General features: G+C 47.1%; 1 protein-coding gene and 2 long non-coding RNA genes across 5 annotated transcripts; 2 read left to right on the top strand and 1 right to left on the bottom strand.

Annotated features, from left to right (window-relative positions):
- The first annotated feature begins 4115 nt into the window (after positions 1–4115).
- On the top strand, positions 4116–19553 carry LOC118377014 (STE20-related kinase adapter protein beta). Its single transcript, XM_052506439.1, is given in 14 exon segments — positions 4116–4179; positions 5624–5703; positions 5859–5938; positions 6519–6599; positions 11369–11474; positions 11901–12022; positions 12550–12658; positions 12869–12992; positions 13660–13936; positions 14090–14161; positions 14163–14202; positions 14205–14334; positions 19237–19279; positions 19386–19553. Coding segments are annotated over 12 exon segments (1284 nt in total). The 5' UTR covers positions 4116–4179; positions 5624–5703; positions 5859–5926.
- On the top strand, positions 8298–11361 carry LOC127922628 (uncharacterized). The gene is made up of 3 exons (XR_008111765.1): positions 8298–9905; positions 9945–10022; positions 10062–11361. It is a non-coding gene; the product is annotated as an uncharacterized LOC127922628 (long non-coding RNA).
- A 75-nt stretch (positions 19554–19628) lies between the features above and the next one.
- On the bottom strand, positions 19629–20249 carry LOC127922627 (uncharacterized). Of its 3 annotated transcripts, none has more exons than XR_008111762.1 (3): positions 20105–20249; positions 19823–20057; positions 19629–19775 (listed from the first exon to the last, which is right to left on the bottom strand). It is a non-coding gene; the product is annotated as an uncharacterized LOC127922627 (long non-coding RNA). The 3 variants fall into 3 exon arrangements; XR_008111764.1 differs by having other exon boundaries at positions 19823–20010; positions 20105–20234; XR_008111763.1 differs by having other exon boundaries at positions 19823–20010; positions 20058–20207.
- Between the last annotated feature and the right edge of the window lie 39 nt (positions 20250–20288).

Below are 20288 nucleotides of genomic sequence, written 5' to 3' on the forward strand. Positions count from 1 at the left end.
TGCGGTCTACAACATTTCAAGGTGAAAATAGAGTAGGAATCTCTGTCTGAGTGTGTTGTGTCGGGTGCGAGCGTATCCAAGACTTTCATCCTGGGTCAGGGCTAGTGCAGTGCCTTCTAAGATGATAGAAAATCTCTGCGTGTGAAACACACACACACACACACACACACACACACACACACACACACACACACACACACACACACACACACACACACACACACACACACACACACACACACACACACACAGAGACACGAGAGAGCGAAGAGATTGTATACCTCAGCTAAATAGCAGCTCAGACTCCTTACATAAGATAACTCTGTCCACCTCACGAACCCCCAAAATATCACTGCTGCAGTGTATTCATCCTCAGGGAATCATCACAGTGACATTCATCTTTCCATTCCTTCTCGTTTTCACTCTATTTCCAATATCAGGGGTGATAGTCATAGGGACTGTGCTTACGAGTCAACTACATATGACTAGAAGCAAAATAGCCTAGATGTTCCATACACCAACCAGGGTCGTATTCATTAGTGCACAGCGTATCAAAACATTTTGCAATGGAAAACTAAAACATGCATTTCTTATTGGACAAAGTCAGGTACAGGTACTGTAAGTCCCTCCCGTTTTGGCCCTCTTGCCGTATCCCAGTAAATAAGACCCAGATGTCCTGCTTTGAGATGAAGTATGTTTAATGCAACCTTTTGAATTGCATCAGATACATTTTACATTACATTTACATTTAAGTCATTTAGCAGACGCTCTTATCCAGAGCGACTTACAAATTGGTGCATACACCTTATGACAACCAGTGGAACAGCCACTTGCATCTAAATTCTACATCCATCCTTACCCACAGTAGTGCAGCAGGCCTTGTTTCAGTGACATATCCATCCTTGGGCAAGGCAAACCAAATGAGAGTTGACAGTACACTGCACCCACATGCTGTCACTGGTCTACTCTACACACAAGAGACAAGCTAACTGAGACATGGGTTTATATTTCTTTATTTCGTTCCTTCTCCCTGACTGCAGGAAGATTCTCTAGCCTTGTCTAGCCTATATCCTTCTCTTCAAGCTGTGATCTCATTCTAGCCCATCTACCTCATGTTACCACAAAGAAATCAATACCTTTAACAAGTAAACACGTCGGGGAGAGGCGAAGAGAATCAGAGCGTAGCCCCGCCACCCCTTCTCTGATAAGGTGAAAGGTCATGAGAGACATTTCCCAAGAGATGGCTTTCCCAATGGCTTCCCTTCCTCGTCTCCTGTCATTCCCTACCGCTGATCTACAAGGGCTTGACAGGTCAAAGCAGCATGGTGGAGACTGTCTACAAGGGCTTGACAGGTCAAAACAGCATGGTGGAGACTGTCTACAAGGGCTTGACAGGTCAAAGCAGCATGGTGGAGACTGTCTACAAGGGCTTGACAGGTCAAAGCAGCATGGTGGAGACTGTCTACAAGGGCTTGACAGGTCAAAGCAGCATGGTGGAGACTGTCTACAAGGGCTTGACAGGTCAAAGCAGCATGGTGGAGACTGTCTACAAGGGCTTGACAGGTCAAAGCAGCATGGTGGAGACTGTCTACAAGGGCTTGACAGGTCAAAGCAGCATGGTGGAGACTGTCTACAAGGGCTTGACAGGTCAAAGCAGCATGGTGGAGACTGTCTACAAGGGCTTGACAGGTCAAAGCAGCATGGTGGAGACTGTCTACAAGGGCTTGACAGATCAAAGCAGCATGGTGGAGACTGTCTACAAGGGCTTGACAGATCAAAGCAGCATGGTGGAGACTGTCTACGAGGGCTTGACAGGTCAAAGCAGCATGGTGGAGACTGTCTACGAGGGCTTTACAGGTCAAAGCAGCATGGTGGAGACTGTCTACAAGGGCTTCACAGGTCAAAGCAGCATGGTGGAGACTGTTGCCAATCCTTTCCCCTTCCTGTAGTTATGAAGGAATAGAGAGGAGAAAGGGAGGTTATCTAATCTTGTGTACAGGTGCCGGACTAAGGTCTCATCTGCAGTGATAGGACCACCTGCTCTGCCCCAACCCTCTCTTTCTCTCTCTCTCTCACCCACTTTTACTGTTTTCATACTATCGTGACGAGCCGAACCGTGTCCTTTCCAGCAACTATGAGGGTTGCATAACCTGGCCAGCGCAGTACAGCTCGGCTCAGTAGAGTGAAAGGAGTTCCTACAACTCTCTTCCTCTGACTCTGTGTGATTCCCCAGAAACAATCTCCAATTAGCTAGCCCCCATCTAACAGACTCTCTTCTGCACATGACTGTTTGGGTGTCAGGAGGGGGCAAGAGGACCATGTGATACCAGACTGTCTGAGCAGCAGTTCCATCACAACACCAGGCACACATAACAACGGCTCTGGGACGGTCTGCTGAGTAGTTAGTGGAACAACTGTCCATAACCACACTCATCCTGAGGAGAAATGTCTTATTTACTTGAAACTGTAGTTTTATTTTTACTTATTTTTAAATTAAAAAAAGTTAGAAACAGTCACACATCTAGGAGGGAAGAAAGAATTAGCTAATCATCATTCGGTCTAGAATTTGTGCATTAACATGTTCATAAATCAAATTTAACCAATGATTGGTGGAAATATAATCTACTTGATTCCAACAAGTACAAGATTGGATGTGAAGTTTAGATATTAGTTCAAATGTTTCATTCCCAAGTCATTACACTTAAATAATCCTAAACAGGGAATTCGAATATAGTCTTCTGGGCTTTGGGATCTGCAACAGTCAGCATGGGGCAATGTCAAACATCGATAGCTACATTGTTGCTTTATCAACAGTAAGAATACTATGATGTGTTCGCGGGATACAGTGTAACCACTGTGGAGTGTTCGCGGGATACAGTGTAACCACCGTGGAGTGTTCGCGGGATACAGTGTAACCACCGTGGAGTGTTCGCGGGATACAGTGTAACCACCGTGGAGTGTTCGCGGGATACAGTGTAACCACCGTGGAGTGTTCGCGGGATACAGTGTAACCACCGTGGAGTGTTCGCGGGATACAGTGTAACCACCGTGGAGTGTTCGCGGGATACAGTGTAACCACCGTGGAGTGTTCGCGGGATACAGTGTAACCACCGTGGAGTGTTCGCGGGATACAGTGTAACCACCGTGGAGTGTTCGCGGGATACAGTGTAACCACCGTGGAGTGTTCGCGGGATACAGTGTAACCACCGTGGAGTGTTCGCGGGATACAGTGTAACCACCGTGGAGTGTTCGCGGGATACAGTGTAACCACCGTGGAGTGTTCGTCACAAACAACAAAACATCTCGCTGATTGTGGGTAATAATAAAAACAACGGCGTAGTATATGGATTTAAATATAAACTGCGATGAGCAGAAGTGACAAGTGCAAAAATAATCCTTGATCTCGCTACCAATGGAACAATCCGACAAGAGGACAGTGCAAGGACTTGTTTCATAATAATAAACCAAACCGACAATCGCAAAAAGTATGTTTTCGCCCGTTAAAATTATAATCTCACTATTTCGTTCTGAGAAGAGTGAGATTTGTTTTGGGGGGGGGGATAGTGATGATGAATAGTATGATGAACATTGCAGAGCTAGGTAGTACTGTGGCACATCCGTGATTTCCATCCGGCCTTTGGCAAGGACTTCATGATCCGGATTTTCATGTAATATAAATTAACATCAACCTACCTTTCGATGTATTTTAAACACCTTAGACAAATCCCAGAGCACATGTGGTCCCATCAATACTAAATCTCAAACAATGGCAACAATAGATATTAAGGGGAAAATTAGCAGGCAGACTGTTGGTGTTGATAGTTTAACACGTCATGAAATAGCGCGCGGATGAAATGAGTGACGTGTAAATTACGCGACAATATTTATTGAGTGTTGTTTCTAAATAAAAGTCCTACACTAAATACATTGAGATTTGTTATTTGTTATCTATTTTGTTAATTCATATTTAAAATCAATTTAAGATACATGGAATTAAAACTAAAATGTACTACGAATTAGGGAAAAAATACCAAAAAAGTACTGGTATAAATCAGTGCGGTTCACAGATGAAAATTAAATGTATAAAAATAATATCCAAACTTTTATCAGGTTCTCGCAAGTTTAGTATCTACGTCATTACGTCAAATCATCTGAGAGGAGAGCAACAACATAGGTGAAGTATGTTGTTGCCATTAACTATACATTTCAAACTTCATACTCTCAACAATATACATTTGTTTTAACAGTGTGTATAACGCATCGCAATTTGTTTCTATGTTATTCCATTACATCTTGAAAACATTTTCTTATCTTAAGTCAAAACAGTGTCTGTACGCACAACTTGTACATTACGTCATATTTTGCGTTGTCATAAGTCTTAACTTTGCCAAGTTATAAATGTTTAAGTTTCGAGTTGTAAGCTTCCTCATGTCATGCTTGGTTTGTTCAAGTTTGTTTCGCATTCAGAGCAAGAGTAAGTTGGTTAAAAAACCCAGCCTGATTTAGTTATGATTGGGCATGAAGATTTCATAAACGGATTTTCAGTGTGAGTAAACTCATTGCAGTCATATGCAATCCTGCATCCACAAATTATGTGTTTATGTTAATTATGGGATAAATTTTTTACGTGGTTATATGAAAGCATGTACTAAACATGTGTATGTTACAATCAGAGAGGACAACCTCTTTCTCTGCGACAGTGTTGGGCCCGTTCCACTGGACACAGACATCAGTTCCACGTCGTTTTGATTTACATTTTGTTGAGTTGTCAACTAACGTGAAATCAACGGGAAATCAACGTGAAATCAACGGGAAATCAACAACAATGTCACCACATCATCTGATTTTAAAAATAGGAAATGGCCTTATGTTGATGACTTTTGGCACATCCAATCATTTCCCCACGCTGATTCAACGCCATTACATATTATTATTTTATGACGTGGAAACAACGTTGATTCAACCATTTCCCCCCCTAGTAGGGTGTCTGTCAGTAGATTATAATAAAATAGCTAGAATAGAACAGAATAGACTGGAATACAATACAATAGAATATCGGTTAAAAGCTAAATAATTCCCCAACAACAACAGGCAAGAACTGTCACTATATAGGGTTGTTAAAGACTTACAGCTTTCACGGTGGTGGGTAGATGGCAGCGACGACCTATAAAGAACAATAACGGTCAGGGACCAAGAACTCATCATTAGTTCGCGCGCTCATAGAATGGGACACGACGACGCACTGTCCTCAAAGTCCCCTTCCCATTCATGCTGTGGCAGGAGAGACGGGGAGAAAATATCCATCGAGGCACTTAGCTACAGCCAAAGCGATGGACCACATGCATTTCAGATGCTTACATTCAGATGTGGCTACAATGATTCTGTATCACGAAAATGTAACGAATACCGATGTGAATCGGGCTATTGCGCACCAAACAGTCACGTAATGCGTTTTTAATCTCAGTATTTTGTGGTCACCGACTGGCATAGTTATTTTTGTCGAGACATTTTGATACCTCCGTGAAAATGTATTTTTTTACAACAGCATGCGTTCAGCACAAAATCCCTGCTGGGCTATTATTGCTTATTTAATCATCAGTCATTTTGTGTGATGTTTTTCAAGAACGTGGAGCAGTGTTTTGCATGAAGTGATGAAGCCAGATGCCAACGCAGTGGAATCTGAACCCGGCAGAGTACAGCCAGGTAAACTGTATGGACATACAGACGCCCCATGGGGGAGGCTGTCTCTCAGGTTGAATCCTAACTAAGTCTCTCATGTTACCATGTATTTCTCCTCTTGCTCATTCTCTCCCTCTCCCTCCCTCTCTCTCTCTCTCTCCATCGCTCTCATTGTACAGCGCGTGCTGTGGTCGTGGAGCGGATAAATGCCATCGCGTGAAGCGCTAACCCCCACGAAGAGAACTCCATGTCTTTCTTGGTAAGGGATATTTATTCTAATCAGCATGGCTTTGATGTTTAGCCGATCATGACACTGATTTATCTAAAGAGGTTGTTGATGATGATGATGATGATGATGATGATCTAATGAGCCAGCGTCTCCTCCAGGTGTGCAGTGTTTCTCTCTCATAACGCATTGATCTGGCCATGCTCCAATCCTAGAACTCAAGCTTTCTTTATCAGGGTTCATTCATAAGACCCATCTCATTATCCATGCATATTGCCATTACCTTTCCCTGTAGGTTATATCATGGGTACCAATCTGCTGCTAACCCTGTCATCAACGGTCTCTTTCTAAAGTAGCAGTCACTTCATGGACATGCACTGCATGTCTTCCTCCACAAACACTGTTGTTTTCCACATTGGCTCCAACCTTGATGCTCCAAAAGTATCTCTTCAGTGTTGTCCTCCTAAGTCCCTCCTTATCTCCTTATAAGGGCATGACGGCATGCCTGTCCTCTCCTCCCTCCTTCCCTATTGGACCGTCTCACTCCTCTCCTCTATTCTCCTCTCCTCCGGGAGCATGTCTCACCCCTCCTCCCTCCTCCCCTCTTCCCCAGGACTGCTCCTGCATCTCCCCCACTCAGGTCCAGCCAATCAGCATAGAGGACCAGTATGAGGACGTCAGCCACCAATACCTGGTCAGTACAGTGCTGTGTCCACTCTGTTGGCATCCAATCGGAGCACTGAAGCCCACCCGGCCTTGTCTTTATGGTGTGGTCAGCCTAGTTCTATTCTATCAGGTCAGAGGTCAGAAAGGACCACTAGGACAACACAGGACAGTTTCGGGTCCTGTCTATGTGATGGTAGAGCTGCATGTAACCTACCACATAATAGGGCTGCCAGCCACTGACCAGATCGCTAGAACATTACATAGCCTATAAGTGAACCAAAGCTATTCATGCTGTATAGCACAGCAACAAGCCTTTTTCATAGCTGCTGTGTCAGCTCACCCTGGAGCTAACTGCCACAGCATCCCGCCCAGGCACGTGCACAGATGGGAGTCCACCTGCACTTTGCCCTCCCACTCGCCATGTGCCCTTTTGTGTGGTGGTGTATATATAATTTTTTAAATAAAAGTTTTGGTCATTGTTGTTCTGAACCGATTGCCCGCAAGTCGTCATGATGTCGTGTGTTGGTTGCTCCTGTTGGTTGCTCCTGTTGGTTGCTCCTGTTGGTTGCTCCTGTTGGTCAGCCCTGTTGGTTGCTCCTGTTGGTCAGCCCTGTTGGTTGCTCCTCTTGATCAGCCCTGTTGGTTGCTCCTGTTGGTCAGCCCTGTTGGTTGCTCCTGTTGGTCAGCCCTGTTGGTTGCTCCTGTTGATCAGCCCTGTTGGTTGCTCCTCTTGATCAGACCTGTTGGTTGCTCCTGTTGGACAGACCTGTTGGTTGCTCCTGTTGGTCAGCCCTGTTGGTTGCTCCTGTTGGTCAGCCCTGTTGGTTGCTCCTGTTGGTCAGCCCTGTTGGTTGCTCCTGTTGGTTGCTCCTGTTGGTCAGTCCTGTTGGTTGCTCCTGTTGGTTGCTCCTGTTGGTTGCTCCTGTTGGTTGCTCCTGTTGGTCAGCCCTGTTGGTTGCTCCTGTTGGTTGCTCCTGTTGGTTGCTCCTGTTGGTTGCTCCTGTTGGTCAGACCTGTTGGTCAGACCTGTTGGTTGCTCCTGTTGGTCAGCCCTGTTGGTTGCTCCTGTTGGTTGCTCCTGTTGGTCAGCCCTGTTGGTTGCTCCTGTCGGTTGCTCCTGTTGGTTGCTCCTGTTGGTCAGCCCTGTTGGTTGCTCCTGTTGGTTGCTCCTGTTGGTCAGCCCTGTTGGTTGCTCCTATTGGTTGTTCCTGTTGGTTGCTCCTGTTGGTTGCTTCTGTTGGTCAGCCCTGTTGGTTGCTCCTGTTGGTCAGCCCTGTTGGTTGCTCCTATTGGTTGTTCCTGTTGGTTGCTCCTGTTGGTTGCTCCTGTTGGTCAGCCCTGTTGGTTGCTCCTATTGGTTGTTCCTGTTGGTTGCTCCTGTTGGTTGCTCCTGTTGGTCAGCCGTGTTGGTTGCTCCTGTTGGTTGCTCCTGTTGGTTGCTCCTGTTGGTCAGCCCTGTTGGTTGCTCCTGTTGGTTGCTCCTGTTGGTTGCTCCTGTTGGTTGCTCCTGTTGGTTGCTCCTGTTGGTTGCTCCTGTTGGTTGCTCCTGTTGGTTGCTCCTGTTGGTCAGCCCTGTTGGTTGCTCCTGTTGGTTGCTCCTGTTGGTCAGCCCTGTTGGTTGCTCCTGTTGGTTGCTCCTGTTGGTCAGCCCTGTTGGTTGCTCCTGTTGGTTGCTCCTGTTGGTTGGCCCTGTTGGTTGCTCCTGTTGGTTGCTCCTGTTGGTCAGCCCTGTTGGTTGCTCCTGTTGGTTGCTCCTGTTGGTCAGCCCTGTTGGTTGCTCCTGTTGGTTGCTCCTGTTGGTCAGCCCTGTTGGTTGCTCCTGTTGGTCAGCCCTGTTGGTCAGCCCTGTACAGATCTCGCGCTTGCCCAGTTGCGCCTTTTTCCCCAGTCGTCCATGTACTGAGATTGCACATGCCCGGTATCCAAACATGCATGAGATGCGGCCACCAGTCTAGTGTGTGTAGCTAGCTACCTAGTTTATAATTTCAACAGTGTTGCCACAGCAGTATAACATTTGATTAACCCTTGAGTTACATCATCAATATTCAGTCTAGTTGGTGTAACCGGTGTGAAATGGCTAGCTAGTTAGCGGGGTGCGCACTAATAGCGCTTCAATTGGTGACATCACTCGCTCTGAGACCTTGAAGTAATTGTTTCCCCGCGGCTTTGTGGAGCGATGAGTAACGGTGCTTTGAGGGTGACTGTTGTCGATTGGTGCAGAGGGTCCCTGGTTCGAGGCCAGGTAGGGACGTGGAGAGGGACGGAAGGAACACTGTTACCCCTGGTTCGAGGCCAGGTAGGGGCGAGGTAGGGGCGAGGAGAGGGACGGAAGGAACACTGTTACCCCTGGTTCGAGGCCAGGTAGGGGCGAGGTAGGGGCGAGGAGAGGGACGGAAGGAACACTGTTACCCCTGGTTCGAGGCCAGGTAGGGGCGAGGTAGGGGCGAGGAGAGGGACGGAAGGAACACATTGGCAGAGCACAGAGAGAGGAGTGGCTACATCAACGACTCCATCCCTTCCTCAGTTGGCAGCAGCGTCACAGGTAGTAGTCTAGGCTCGCAACAAGCTCTCCCAGTCTCACTGCAGAATCAGATGTTTATTTACATTGATCTAAACGTCACATTTCGAAGTTGCTCCAAACGACACATTTCAAAGTACTTTTTACACTCTGGGTTTACTCCACATGCTAGGTATCGTTCTATTTCTCCAAACATCACATTTCGAAATTGCTCCAAACGTCAAATTTAGAAGATTAACGGTTAAGGTTTTGGATCGGGTTAAAACATTGTTTAGACACTCATTCTGAATGGTTAAGCTAAGGGTTAAGGTTAGACACTCATTCTGAATGGTTAAGCTAAGGGTTAAGGTTAGACACTCATTCTGAATGGTTAAGCTAAGGGTTAAGGTTAGACACTCATTCTGAATGGTTAAGCTAAGGGTTAAGGTTAGACACTCATTCTGATTGGTTAAGCTAAGGGTTAAGGTTAGACACTCATTCTGATTGGTTAAGCTAAGGGTTAAGGTTAGACACTCATTCTGATTGGTTAAGCTAAGGGTTAAGGTTAGACACTCATTCTGAATGGTTAAGCTAAGGGTTAAGGTTAGACACTCATTCTGAATGGTTAAGCTAAGGGTTAAGGTTAGACACTCATTCTGAATGGTTAAGCTAAGGGTTAAGGTTAGACACTCATTCTGAATGGTTAAGCTAAGGGTTAAGGTTAGACACTCATTCTGATTGGTTAAGGTAAGGGTTAAGGTTAGACACTCATTCTGAATGGTTAAGCTAAGGGTTAAGGTTAGACACTCATTCTGAATGGTTAAGCTAAGGGTTAAGGTTAGACACTCATTCTGATTGGTTAAGGTAAGGGTTAAGGTTAGACACTCATTCTGAATGGTTAAGCTAAGGGTTAAGGTTAGACACTCATTCTGAATGGTTAAGCTAAGGGTTAAGGTTAGACACTCATTCTGATTGGTTAAGCTAAGGGTTAAGGTTAGACACTCATTCTGAATGGTTAAGCTAAGGGTTAAGGTTAGACACTCATTCTGATTGGTTAAGGTAAGGGTTAAGGTTAGACACTCATTCTGATTGGTTAAGGTAAGGGTTAAGGTTTGGATAGGGTTCAAATAAAACACAAGTGTCCTCCTCACAACCTTCTGATCCAGAGTCATGAGATTAAGACTCTAGTTAACCACCAGGTGATACTAAAATATCCACACAAGCCAATAGCCAGCCAACCATATATCTTGAGTTAGAGGATGATGAGGTTCATATCATGAAGTTATTATTTAAGAGCATTTAAGATAAATCACAATCAATAAAAACAAATATTGCTAACTGACTAGCAGATTTACATCAATCATCAACATGAATGATCAGCTAATAGCCCTCCTTTTCCCCACGTCTTTAGGAGGCACTGTAACTAACTAGCAGATTTACATCAATCATCAACCTGAATGATCAGCTGATAGCCCTCCTTTTCCCCACGTCTTTAGGAGGCACTGTAACTAACTAGCAGATTTACATCAATCATCAACCTGAATGATCAGCTGATAGCCCTCCTTTTCCCCACGTCTTTAGGAGGCACTGTAAATAACTAGCTTTCATGTTGTGATGATTGAGTGTGTTGTTGCAGAATTAAAAGGGTCTCTGCTAAAACAAATAAAAAATGTCGCTGTTCTGAATTTCGAGATATGAATTATTTTAAGCATCGGCCCCCTGAAAGGTCTGTGCACGGCCCTGACCCCTTAACACAAAGTACTTTACAGCCTCTCCCTTAAGCATCGGCCCCCTGAAAGGTCTGTGCACGGCCCTGACCCCTTAACACAAAGTACTTTACAGCCTCTCCCTCCCCCCAACACCGGCCCCAGTGAAACTACCCCCACCCCAGCATTACCCTGTGTAGCTTAACACCACAGGGCCCCCCTGTGGCAGCCACTGGTTGGTCATCACCACAACACCATAGTACTTTGACCTCTTCAGGCTCAAAGGCAACACTCACTCACCCTCATTCTGCTTCCTCTTCTCTGCTAAATGGGCCCATTTCATGTTAGTTAAACATACCATGCTATACTAAAGCACTTGTAGACTGTATTTGTAGATTGCCTTCAGGGTAAGAAAAACAGTTCCTTTGGGTGAACTATCCCTCATCTAGGTAAAGAAGGTTATTATTGTGACCAGCTACAACATGTTTCATACATATTACCATGTTGTTACTACATGTTCTGTGATCTAATGAAATATGCTGCTGATACATTTCAGGGTTGTGTGTGAGTACGTGTGTGTTTGATTCTTCACAGAGCTCCGACGTCTCAGAATGCACTTTCACCTGGGGTGGTGCAGGCAGTGATGACATCACAGCGCTCTCTGCTAACTCCGCCCACTACCAGCTGCTGTCAGAGCTGGGTGAGCATACCATTGGTCACAAATCAACTCATCACTACAACCCAGAAAGACAAGTCCTTTCACTACATAGTTGTTGCCTGCAGAGTAATATCTCCTCTGACAAACACAAAGCATATTTCCTTTTAGCATGTTACTGTTGAATAGAATAGCTCATCCAAAAGCATTGTTTACAATTTCACTGACCAAGTCCCATACTACACATAGCCCGAGTATAAAGCGTTTGTATTGTGGACATTTTCTGTTACACATAGTCTATTTCCTTTTGGCACAGCTGTTGAATAAACTGGCCAATTCAAAATATTAGTTCACAAATCTCCCTGGATTATTGAAGACCATACTAACCACACAGTACCTGAGAATGAAGCATTTTCAGAGTTGAACGTGTTTCTACATGTCTTAATATTTATTACCAAACCGTGTTCACAGGGAAAGGCTTCAACAACCTGAGCCAGGTGTGCATGGCGCGCCACACCCCCTCCCGCCAGCTGGTGGCAGTCAAGAACACCAACCTGGATGAGTGTACTGAGGATGAGCTGCTACAGTTGATGGTGCGGTACTGTTTTAAAGGTCCTACAGATACGACCCACCTTGTCTTTTCATTGAAGTTCATGTCATAAGATACATTGTTCCAGCCACAACTGATTCAAAACACCTGATTCAACTAATCAATTTCTTAGTTAGTTGAGTCGGACGATTGCTTGAAAAAGATGAGTTAGCATTGGGCTAGAACAAAAACCTGCACTCTTGCTCTCTAGATCCAGGGTCAGGGACCATTTAGGTCATTGTTCATAATAACATTGTTGGCACTTGGCAGTGGTACAAGCCACCTTGCTGACTGTGTGACCCCAGTGTTTCCTGACCCCAGTGTTTCCTGTCTGTTGACCCAAGTGTTTCTGTGTGACCCCAGTGTGTTTCCTGTCTGTGTGACCCCAGTGTTTCCTGGCTGTGTAACCCCAGTGTTTCCTGGCTGTGTGACCCCAGTGTTTCCTGGCTGTGTGACCCCAGTGTTTCCTGGCTGTGTGACCCCAGTGTTTCCTGGCTATGTGACCCCAGTGTTTCCTGGCTGTGTCCCCAGAACGAGGTTCTTCTCTCCAGGCTTTTCCGCCACCCCAACCTGCTGACCTCTCGCCTGGTCTTCAGCTCCTGCTGCCAGCTCTGGGTCCTCACACCACTCATGGGCTACGGTCAGTCTACTGCATGCATCTTCTAACACTCGTTTCCTCTCACCATCCCTCTCCCACACTTACTCCCCCATCTCTCTTCATCCATGTTCCTTCTCTCAGCGATAAGTTGGTTGAACTTGGTAAAAAATGGTAAAAAATGCCTATGTTTGTAAGAAACATTACGAACTATTTGGAACCATGGTTACCGACTTCTCTCTCTCTCTGTCCCAGGTTCGGCAGATAGCCTGCTGAGGACCTTCTTCCCTGACGGGATGAGTGAGTCCCTGATCGCTTACCTCCTCCACGGAGTCCTGAAGGCTCTGCAATACCTGCACCTCATGGGCTACGTGCACAGGTGAGGGAGGAAAGACACCATGGGGACAAGGGAGAGATATGGACCGTTTTAAGGCTTCTACATGTAGCCGATGTGAAATGGCTAGCTAGTTAGCGGTGCGCTAGTTAGCGGTGCGCTAGTTAGCGGTGCGCTAGTTAGCGGTGCGCTAGTTAGCGGTGCGCTAGTTAGCGGTCAAGCGAGAGTTAACGGTGCTTCATGGGTGGCAGTTGCTGATGTGTTCAGAGGGTCCCTGGTTGGAGACCAGGTTGGGGCGAGGAGAGGGGCGGAAGCAACACCGATACACTTCTGTCCAACTACAGCCAATCCAACTGTTAGATGGTACCTGTACTCCTTGTTTACAGCCTCGCTGTTGTGTTACTATGCGTTTTCTATTTAGCAAATGCTTCTAGGGCCCGTGAGTAAGCACTTCACGGCAAAGTCTACACCTGTTGTATTCGGCGCTTGTGACCAATAACATTTAATTTGATTTGTTGAAAGAATCAGCCTAGTTTGCTGTCTCAGGTGGACATAGTTGCTCGGAGTTGCTCTCAACATGTAGAATGTGCCAGGGACAGTTGGTCTGAGCTGGTAAAAACAACCTCATGCATCATCAATAGTTAGTTGACTGTAGTTGTGTAGAAGCCTGAAGATTTGGCGAGAGTGAACGCTCTTCTCCTCTTCCTCTCAGGGGAGTGAAGGCCAGTCACATCCTGCTGTCTGGGGAGGGCCGTGTCTACCTCTCAGGGCTGCACAGTGTTTACAGTATGATGCGGGATGGGAAGAAGGTGAGGACTGTGTACGACATGCCCCACCACAGCCCCGCCCTGCTACCCTGGCTCAGCCCAGAGCTGCTACGACAGGACCTGCATGGCTATGGGGTGAAGTCAGACATCTACAGTCTGGGGATAGTAGTCTGTGAGCTGGTCAGTGGCAGGGTGCCTTTCCAGGACATGCCCCCTACACAGGTACTGGGGCCTTACATTAATACAGCACAATGCCATACGCGAGGGCTGTCCTCATACATTACAAAACATAGTTCAGTCTATGAGAGTCTCATTTTTTCTCCATCTCTCTTCCTCTGTGTGACTGTGTCCATATGTCTGTGTCTCTCCCTCCAGATGCTCCTCCAGAAGCTGCGTGGGTCCCACTGCTGCCTGCTGGACGTGGCCCCCTCCCCTCGGGGAGCTGAGGGGGCTGAAGGTGTCCCGCTCCGGGGTGGACTCTGGCATCGGGAGAGTGTTGCCACGGGCAGCCTGACAGGCACCGCCACCGCCGAGAGACCTCAGAGCCCCGCCCCCAAGAACCACTCGGTCACCCTGCACAACCTGGTCCAGCTGTGTCTGCAACAGCAGCCCGACTGCAGGTGAGACATACACGTGTGCAGACACACCGAACGCAACACACACACAACAACACACACACCGAACGCAACACACACACACACACACACACACCGAATGCAGGTGAGACACACACACACAGGAGCAGCAGGCGTTATACACAGGAGCAGCAGGCGTTATACACAGGAGCAGCAGGCGTTATACACAGGGGCAGCAGGCGTTATACACAGGAGCAGCAGGCGTTATACACAGGGGCAGCAGGCGTTATACACAGGGGCAGCAGGCGTTATACACAGGAGCAGCAGGCGTTAAACACAGGAGCAGCAGGCGTTATACACAGGAGCAGCAGGCGTTATACACAGGGGCAGCAGGCGTTATACACAGGAGCAGCAGGCGTTATACACAGGGGCAGCAGAGGCGTTATACACAGGGGCAGCAGGCGTTATACACAGGAGCAGCAGGCGTTATACACAGGGGCAGCAGGCGTTATACACAGGGGCAGCAGGCGTTATACACAGGGGCAGCAGGCGTTATACACAGGGGCAGCAGGCGTTATACACAGGAGCAGCAGGCGTTATACACAGGGGCAGCAGGCGTTATACACAGGGGCAGCAGGCGTTATACACAGGGCAGCAGGCGTTATACACAGGAGCAGCAGGCGTTATACACAGGGCAGCAGGCGTTATACACAGGAGCAGCAGGCGTTATACACAGGGGCAGCAGGCGTTATACACAGGGGCAGCAGACGTTATACACAGGGCAGCAGGCGTTATACACAGGGCAGCAGGCGTTATACACAGGGGCAGCAGGCGTTATACACAGGCGCAGCAGGCGTTATACACAGGGGCAGCAGGCGTTATACACAGGGCAGCAGGCGTTATACACAGGGGCAGCAGGCGTTATACACAGGGGCAGCAGGCGTTATACACAGGGGCAGCAGGCGTTATACACAGGGGCAGCAGGCGTTATACACAGGGGCAGCAGACGTTATACACAGGGGCAGCAGGCGTTATACACAGGGGCAGCAGGCGTTATACACAGGGGCAGCAGGCGTTATACACAGGGGCAGCAGGCGTTATACACAGGGGCAGCAGGCGTTATACACAGGGGCAGCAGGCGTTATACACAGGAGCAGCAGGCGTTATACACAGGGCAGCAGGCGTTATACACAGGAGCAGCAGGCGTTATACACAGGGGCAGCAGGCGTTATACACAGGGGCAGCAGGCGTTATACACAGGAGCAGCAGGCGTTATACACAGGGCAGCAGGCGTTATACACAGGGGCAGCAGCAGGCGTTATACACAGGGCAGCAGCGTTATACACAGGGCAGCAGGCGTTATACACAGGAGCAGCAGCGTTATACACAGGAGCAGCAGACGTTATACACAGGGGCAGCAGACGTTATACACAGGGGCAGCAGACGTTATACACAGGAGCAGCAGACGTTATACACAGGAGCAGCAGACGTTATACACAGGAGCAGCAGACGTTATACACAGGAGCTGCAGACATTATGTTATACACAGGAGCTGCAGACGTTATACAGGGGCTCTGGTACCTCCGTTTGAAGTCGGTTCTTTCATTCAAGGAACAATTTTAAATGTTCTTGTGTTCTGTCTGAATTTCTGTCATTTTTGAAAGGCGTGTAACATGTGAGATTCCCAGTGCTGCTAGATATGACAGTGTTGTGGGACATTAAGGCACGGTGTGACTGCTAGATATGACAGTGTTGTGGGACATTAAGGCACAGTGTGACTGCTAGATATGACAGTGTTGTGGGACATTAAGGCATGGTGTGACTGCTAGATATGACAGTGTTGTGGGACATTAAGGCATGGTGTGACTGCTAGATATGACAGTGTTGTGGGACATTAAGGCACGGTGTGACTGCTAGATATGACAGTGTTGTGGGACATTAAGGCATGGTGTGACTGCTAGATATGACAGTGTTGTGGGACATTAAGGCATGGTGTGACTGCTAGATATGACAGTGTTGTGGGACATTAAGGCATGGTGTGACTGCTAGATATGACAGTGTTGTGGGACATTAAGGCACGGTGTGACTGCTAGATATGACAGTGTTGTGGGACATTAAGGCATGGTGTGACTGCTAGATATGACAGTGTTGTGGGACATTAAGGCACGGTGTGACTGCTAGATATGACAGTGTTGTGGGACATTAAGGCACGGTGTGACTTAGATATGACAGTGTTGTGGGACATTAAGGCACGGTGTGACTGGTAGATATGACAGTGTTGTGAGACATTAAGGCATGATGTGACTGCTAGATATGATAGTGTTGTGGGACATTAAGGCACAGTGTGACTGCTAGATATGACAGTGTTGTGAGACATTAAGGCATGATGTGACTGCTAGATATGATAGTGTTGTGGGACATTAAGGCACAGTGTGACTGCTAGATATGACAGGCACGGTGTGACTGGTAGATATGACAGTGTTGTGAGACATTAAGGCATGATGTGACTGCTAGATATGATAGTGTTGTGGGACATTAAGGCACAGTGTGACTGCTAGATATGACAGTGTTGTGGGACACAGTGTGACTGCTAGATATGATAGTGTTGTGGGACAGGCACGGTGTGACTGCTAGATATGACAGTGTTTGGGACATTAAGGCACGGTGTGACTGCTAGATATGATAGTGTTGAGGGACATTAAGGCACGGTGTGACTGCTAGATATGATAGTGTTGTGGGACATTAAGGCATGGTGTGACTGCTAGATATGACAGTGTTGTGGGACATTAAGACACGGTGTGACTGCTAGATATGATAGTGTTGAGGGACATTAAGGCACGGTGTGACTGCTAGATATGATAGTGTTGTGAGACACAGGCACGGTGTGACTGCTAGATATGACAGTGTTTGGGACATTAACACAGTGTGACTGCTAGATATGACAGTGTTGTGGGACATTAAGGCACGGTGTGACTGCTAGATATGACAGTGTTGTGGGACACACGGTGTGACTGCTAGATATGACAGTGTTGTGGGACATTAAGGCACGGTGTGACTGCTAGATATGACAGTGTTGTGGGACATTAAGGCATGATGTGACTGCTAGATATGATAGTGTTGGGACATTAAGGCACAGTGTGACTGCTAGATATGACAGTGTTGTGAGACATTAAGGCATGGTGTGACTGCTAGATATGACAGTGTTGTGAGACATTAAGGCATGATGTGACTGCTAGATATGACAGTGTTGTGGGACATTAAGGCACGTGTGACTGCTAGATATGACAGTGTTGTGGGACATTAAGGCATGGTGTGACTGCTAGATATGACAGTGTTGTGGGACATTAAGGCATGGTGTGACTGCTAGATATGACAGTGTTGTGGGACATTAAGGCATGGTGTGACTGCTAGATATGACAGTGTTGTTGGACATTAAGGCACGGTGTGACTGCTAGATATGACAGTGTTGTGGGACATTAAGGCACGGTGTGACTGCTAGATATGACAGTGTTGTGGGACATTAAGGCACAGTGTGACTGCTAGATATGACAGTGTTTGGGACACAGGTGACTGCTAGATATGACAGTGTTGTGGGACATTACACAGTGTGACTGGTAGATATGACAGTGTTGTGAGACATTAAGGCATGATGTGACTGCTAGATATGATAGTGTTGTGGGACATTAAGGCACAGTGTGACTGCTAGATATGACAGTGTTGTGAGACATTAAGGCATGATGTGACTGCTAGATATGATAGTGTTGTGGGACATTAAGGCACAGTGTGACTGCTAGATATGACAGTGTTGTGGGACATTAAGGCACGGTGTGACTGGTAGATATGACAGTGTTGTGAGACATTAAGGCATGATGTGACTGCTAGATATGATAGTGTTGTGGGACATTAAGGCACAGTGTGACTGCTAGATATGACAGTGTTGTGGGACATTAAGGCACGGTGTGACTGCTAGATATGATAGTGTTGTGGGACATTAAGGCACGGTGTGACTGCTAGATATGACAGTGTTGTGGGACATTAACACGGTGTGACTGCTAGATATAGTGTTGAGGGACATTAAGGCACGGTGTGACTGCTAGATATGATAGTGTTGTGGGACATTAAGGCATGGTGTGACTGCTAGATATGACAGTGTTGTGGGACATTAAGACACGGTGTGACTGCTAGATATGATAGTGTTGAGGACATTAAGGCACGTGTGTGACTGCTAGATATGACAGTGTTGTGAGACATTAAGGCACGGTGTGACTGCTAGATATGACAGTGTTGTGGGACATTAAGGCACGGTGTGACTGCTAGATATGACAGTGTTGTGGGACATTAAGGCACGGTGTGACTGCTAGATATGACAGTGTTGTGGGACATTAAGGCACGGTGTGACTGCTAGATATGACAGTGTTGTGGGACATTAAGGCACGGTGTGACTGCTAGATATGACAGTGTTGTGGGACATTAAGGCACGGTGTGACTGCTAGATATGATAGTGTTGTGGGACATTAAGGCATGGTGTGACTGCTAGATATGACAGTGTTGTGGGACATTAAGGCACGGTGTGACTGCTAGATATGACAGTGTTGTGGGACATTAAGGCACGGTGTGACTGCTAGATATGACAGTGTTGTGGGACATTAAGGCACGGTGTGACTGCTAGATATGACAGTGTTGTGAGACATTAAGGCACGGTGTGACTGCTAGATATGATAGTGTTGTGGGACATTAAGGCACGGTGTGACTGCTAGATATAGTGTTGTGGGACATTAAGACATGTTGACTGCTAGATATGACAGTGTTGTGGGACATTAAGGCACGGTGTGACTGCTAGATATGACAGTGTTGTGAGACATTAAGGCACGGTGTGACTGCTAGATATGATAGTGTTGTGGGACATTAAGGCATGGTGTGACTTTGTCCTGTTTTGGTGTTCCATAGACCCTCTGCTTCTACACTGTTGACCCATGCCTTCTTCAAACAGGTAGGTGTCATCATCATCAAAAGGCTGTGTTTTGGACTGGATTGCATTCTGTGTCACGGTGTGGCTGACTTCTTATTCATGTATTTTTCTGTGGACTGTATGACAGGTGAAAAGGCATCATACCCGGGACTCCTTCCTCAGTCTCATGTACCCCGCGGTGCCCCTTGGAGTTTCCAGCCCCGATGACCCCCTGTGCCCTGCTCCCCTACCCCGTCCTGCCACCCCCACCTCCGCCATCGCTCACTCCACAGAGGAGGTGTGGGACTTCTCCTAACCCTCCTCCCTGCCCCCTTCCACCTCTGCCCCCACATCCCAAAACCTGACAACCAAGCCTAACTCAAGACAATCATAACGATAAAAAAAACAGCGAGCCCAAACCTTTCTACTGTGCTCTGATTGGACCTGTCCTACCCACCACTCTGAACCTTTCTACTGTGCTTTGATTAGACCTGTCCTACCCACCACTCTGAGCCTTTCTACTGTGCTCTGATTGGACCTGTCCTACCCACCACTCTGAGCCTTTCTACTGTGCTTTGATTGGACCTGTCCTACCCACCACTCTGAGCCTTTCTACTGTGCTTTGATTGGACCTGTCCTACCTACCACTCTGAGCCTTTCTACTGTGCTTTGATTGGACCTGTCCTACCCACCACTCTGAGCCTTTCTACTGTGCTCTGATTGGACCTGTCCTACCCACCACTCTGAGCCTTTCTACTGTGCTCTGATTGGACCTGTCCTACCTACCACTCTGAGCCTTTCTACTGTGCTCTGATTTGACCTGTCCTACCTACCACTCTGAGCCTTTCTACTGTGCTCTGATTGGACCTGTCCTACCCACCACTCTGAGCCTTTCTACAAGTTTTCTATGCTTTTCTATGTTTGTTTTGGAACTCAAATAAGGTTCTGCAGGTGGATGTTTGTTGTCTTGAGTCTTGTCCTGGAGGCAGAACTGAGCCATTTCCCCTTAGATAGGCCAGCTGCTGGAATAGGAGGGCGGGATTATTGAAGC

The sequence above is a fragment of the Oncorhynchus keta genome, unplaced genomic scaffold, assembly GCF_023373465.1.
Source record: "Oncorhynchus keta strain PuntledgeMale-10-30-2019 unplaced genomic scaffold, Oket_V2 Un_contig_26479_pilon_pilon, whole genome shotgun sequence".
NCBI lineage: Eukaryota > Metazoa > Chordata > Actinopteri > Salmoniformes > Salmonidae > Oncorhynchus > Oncorhynchus keta.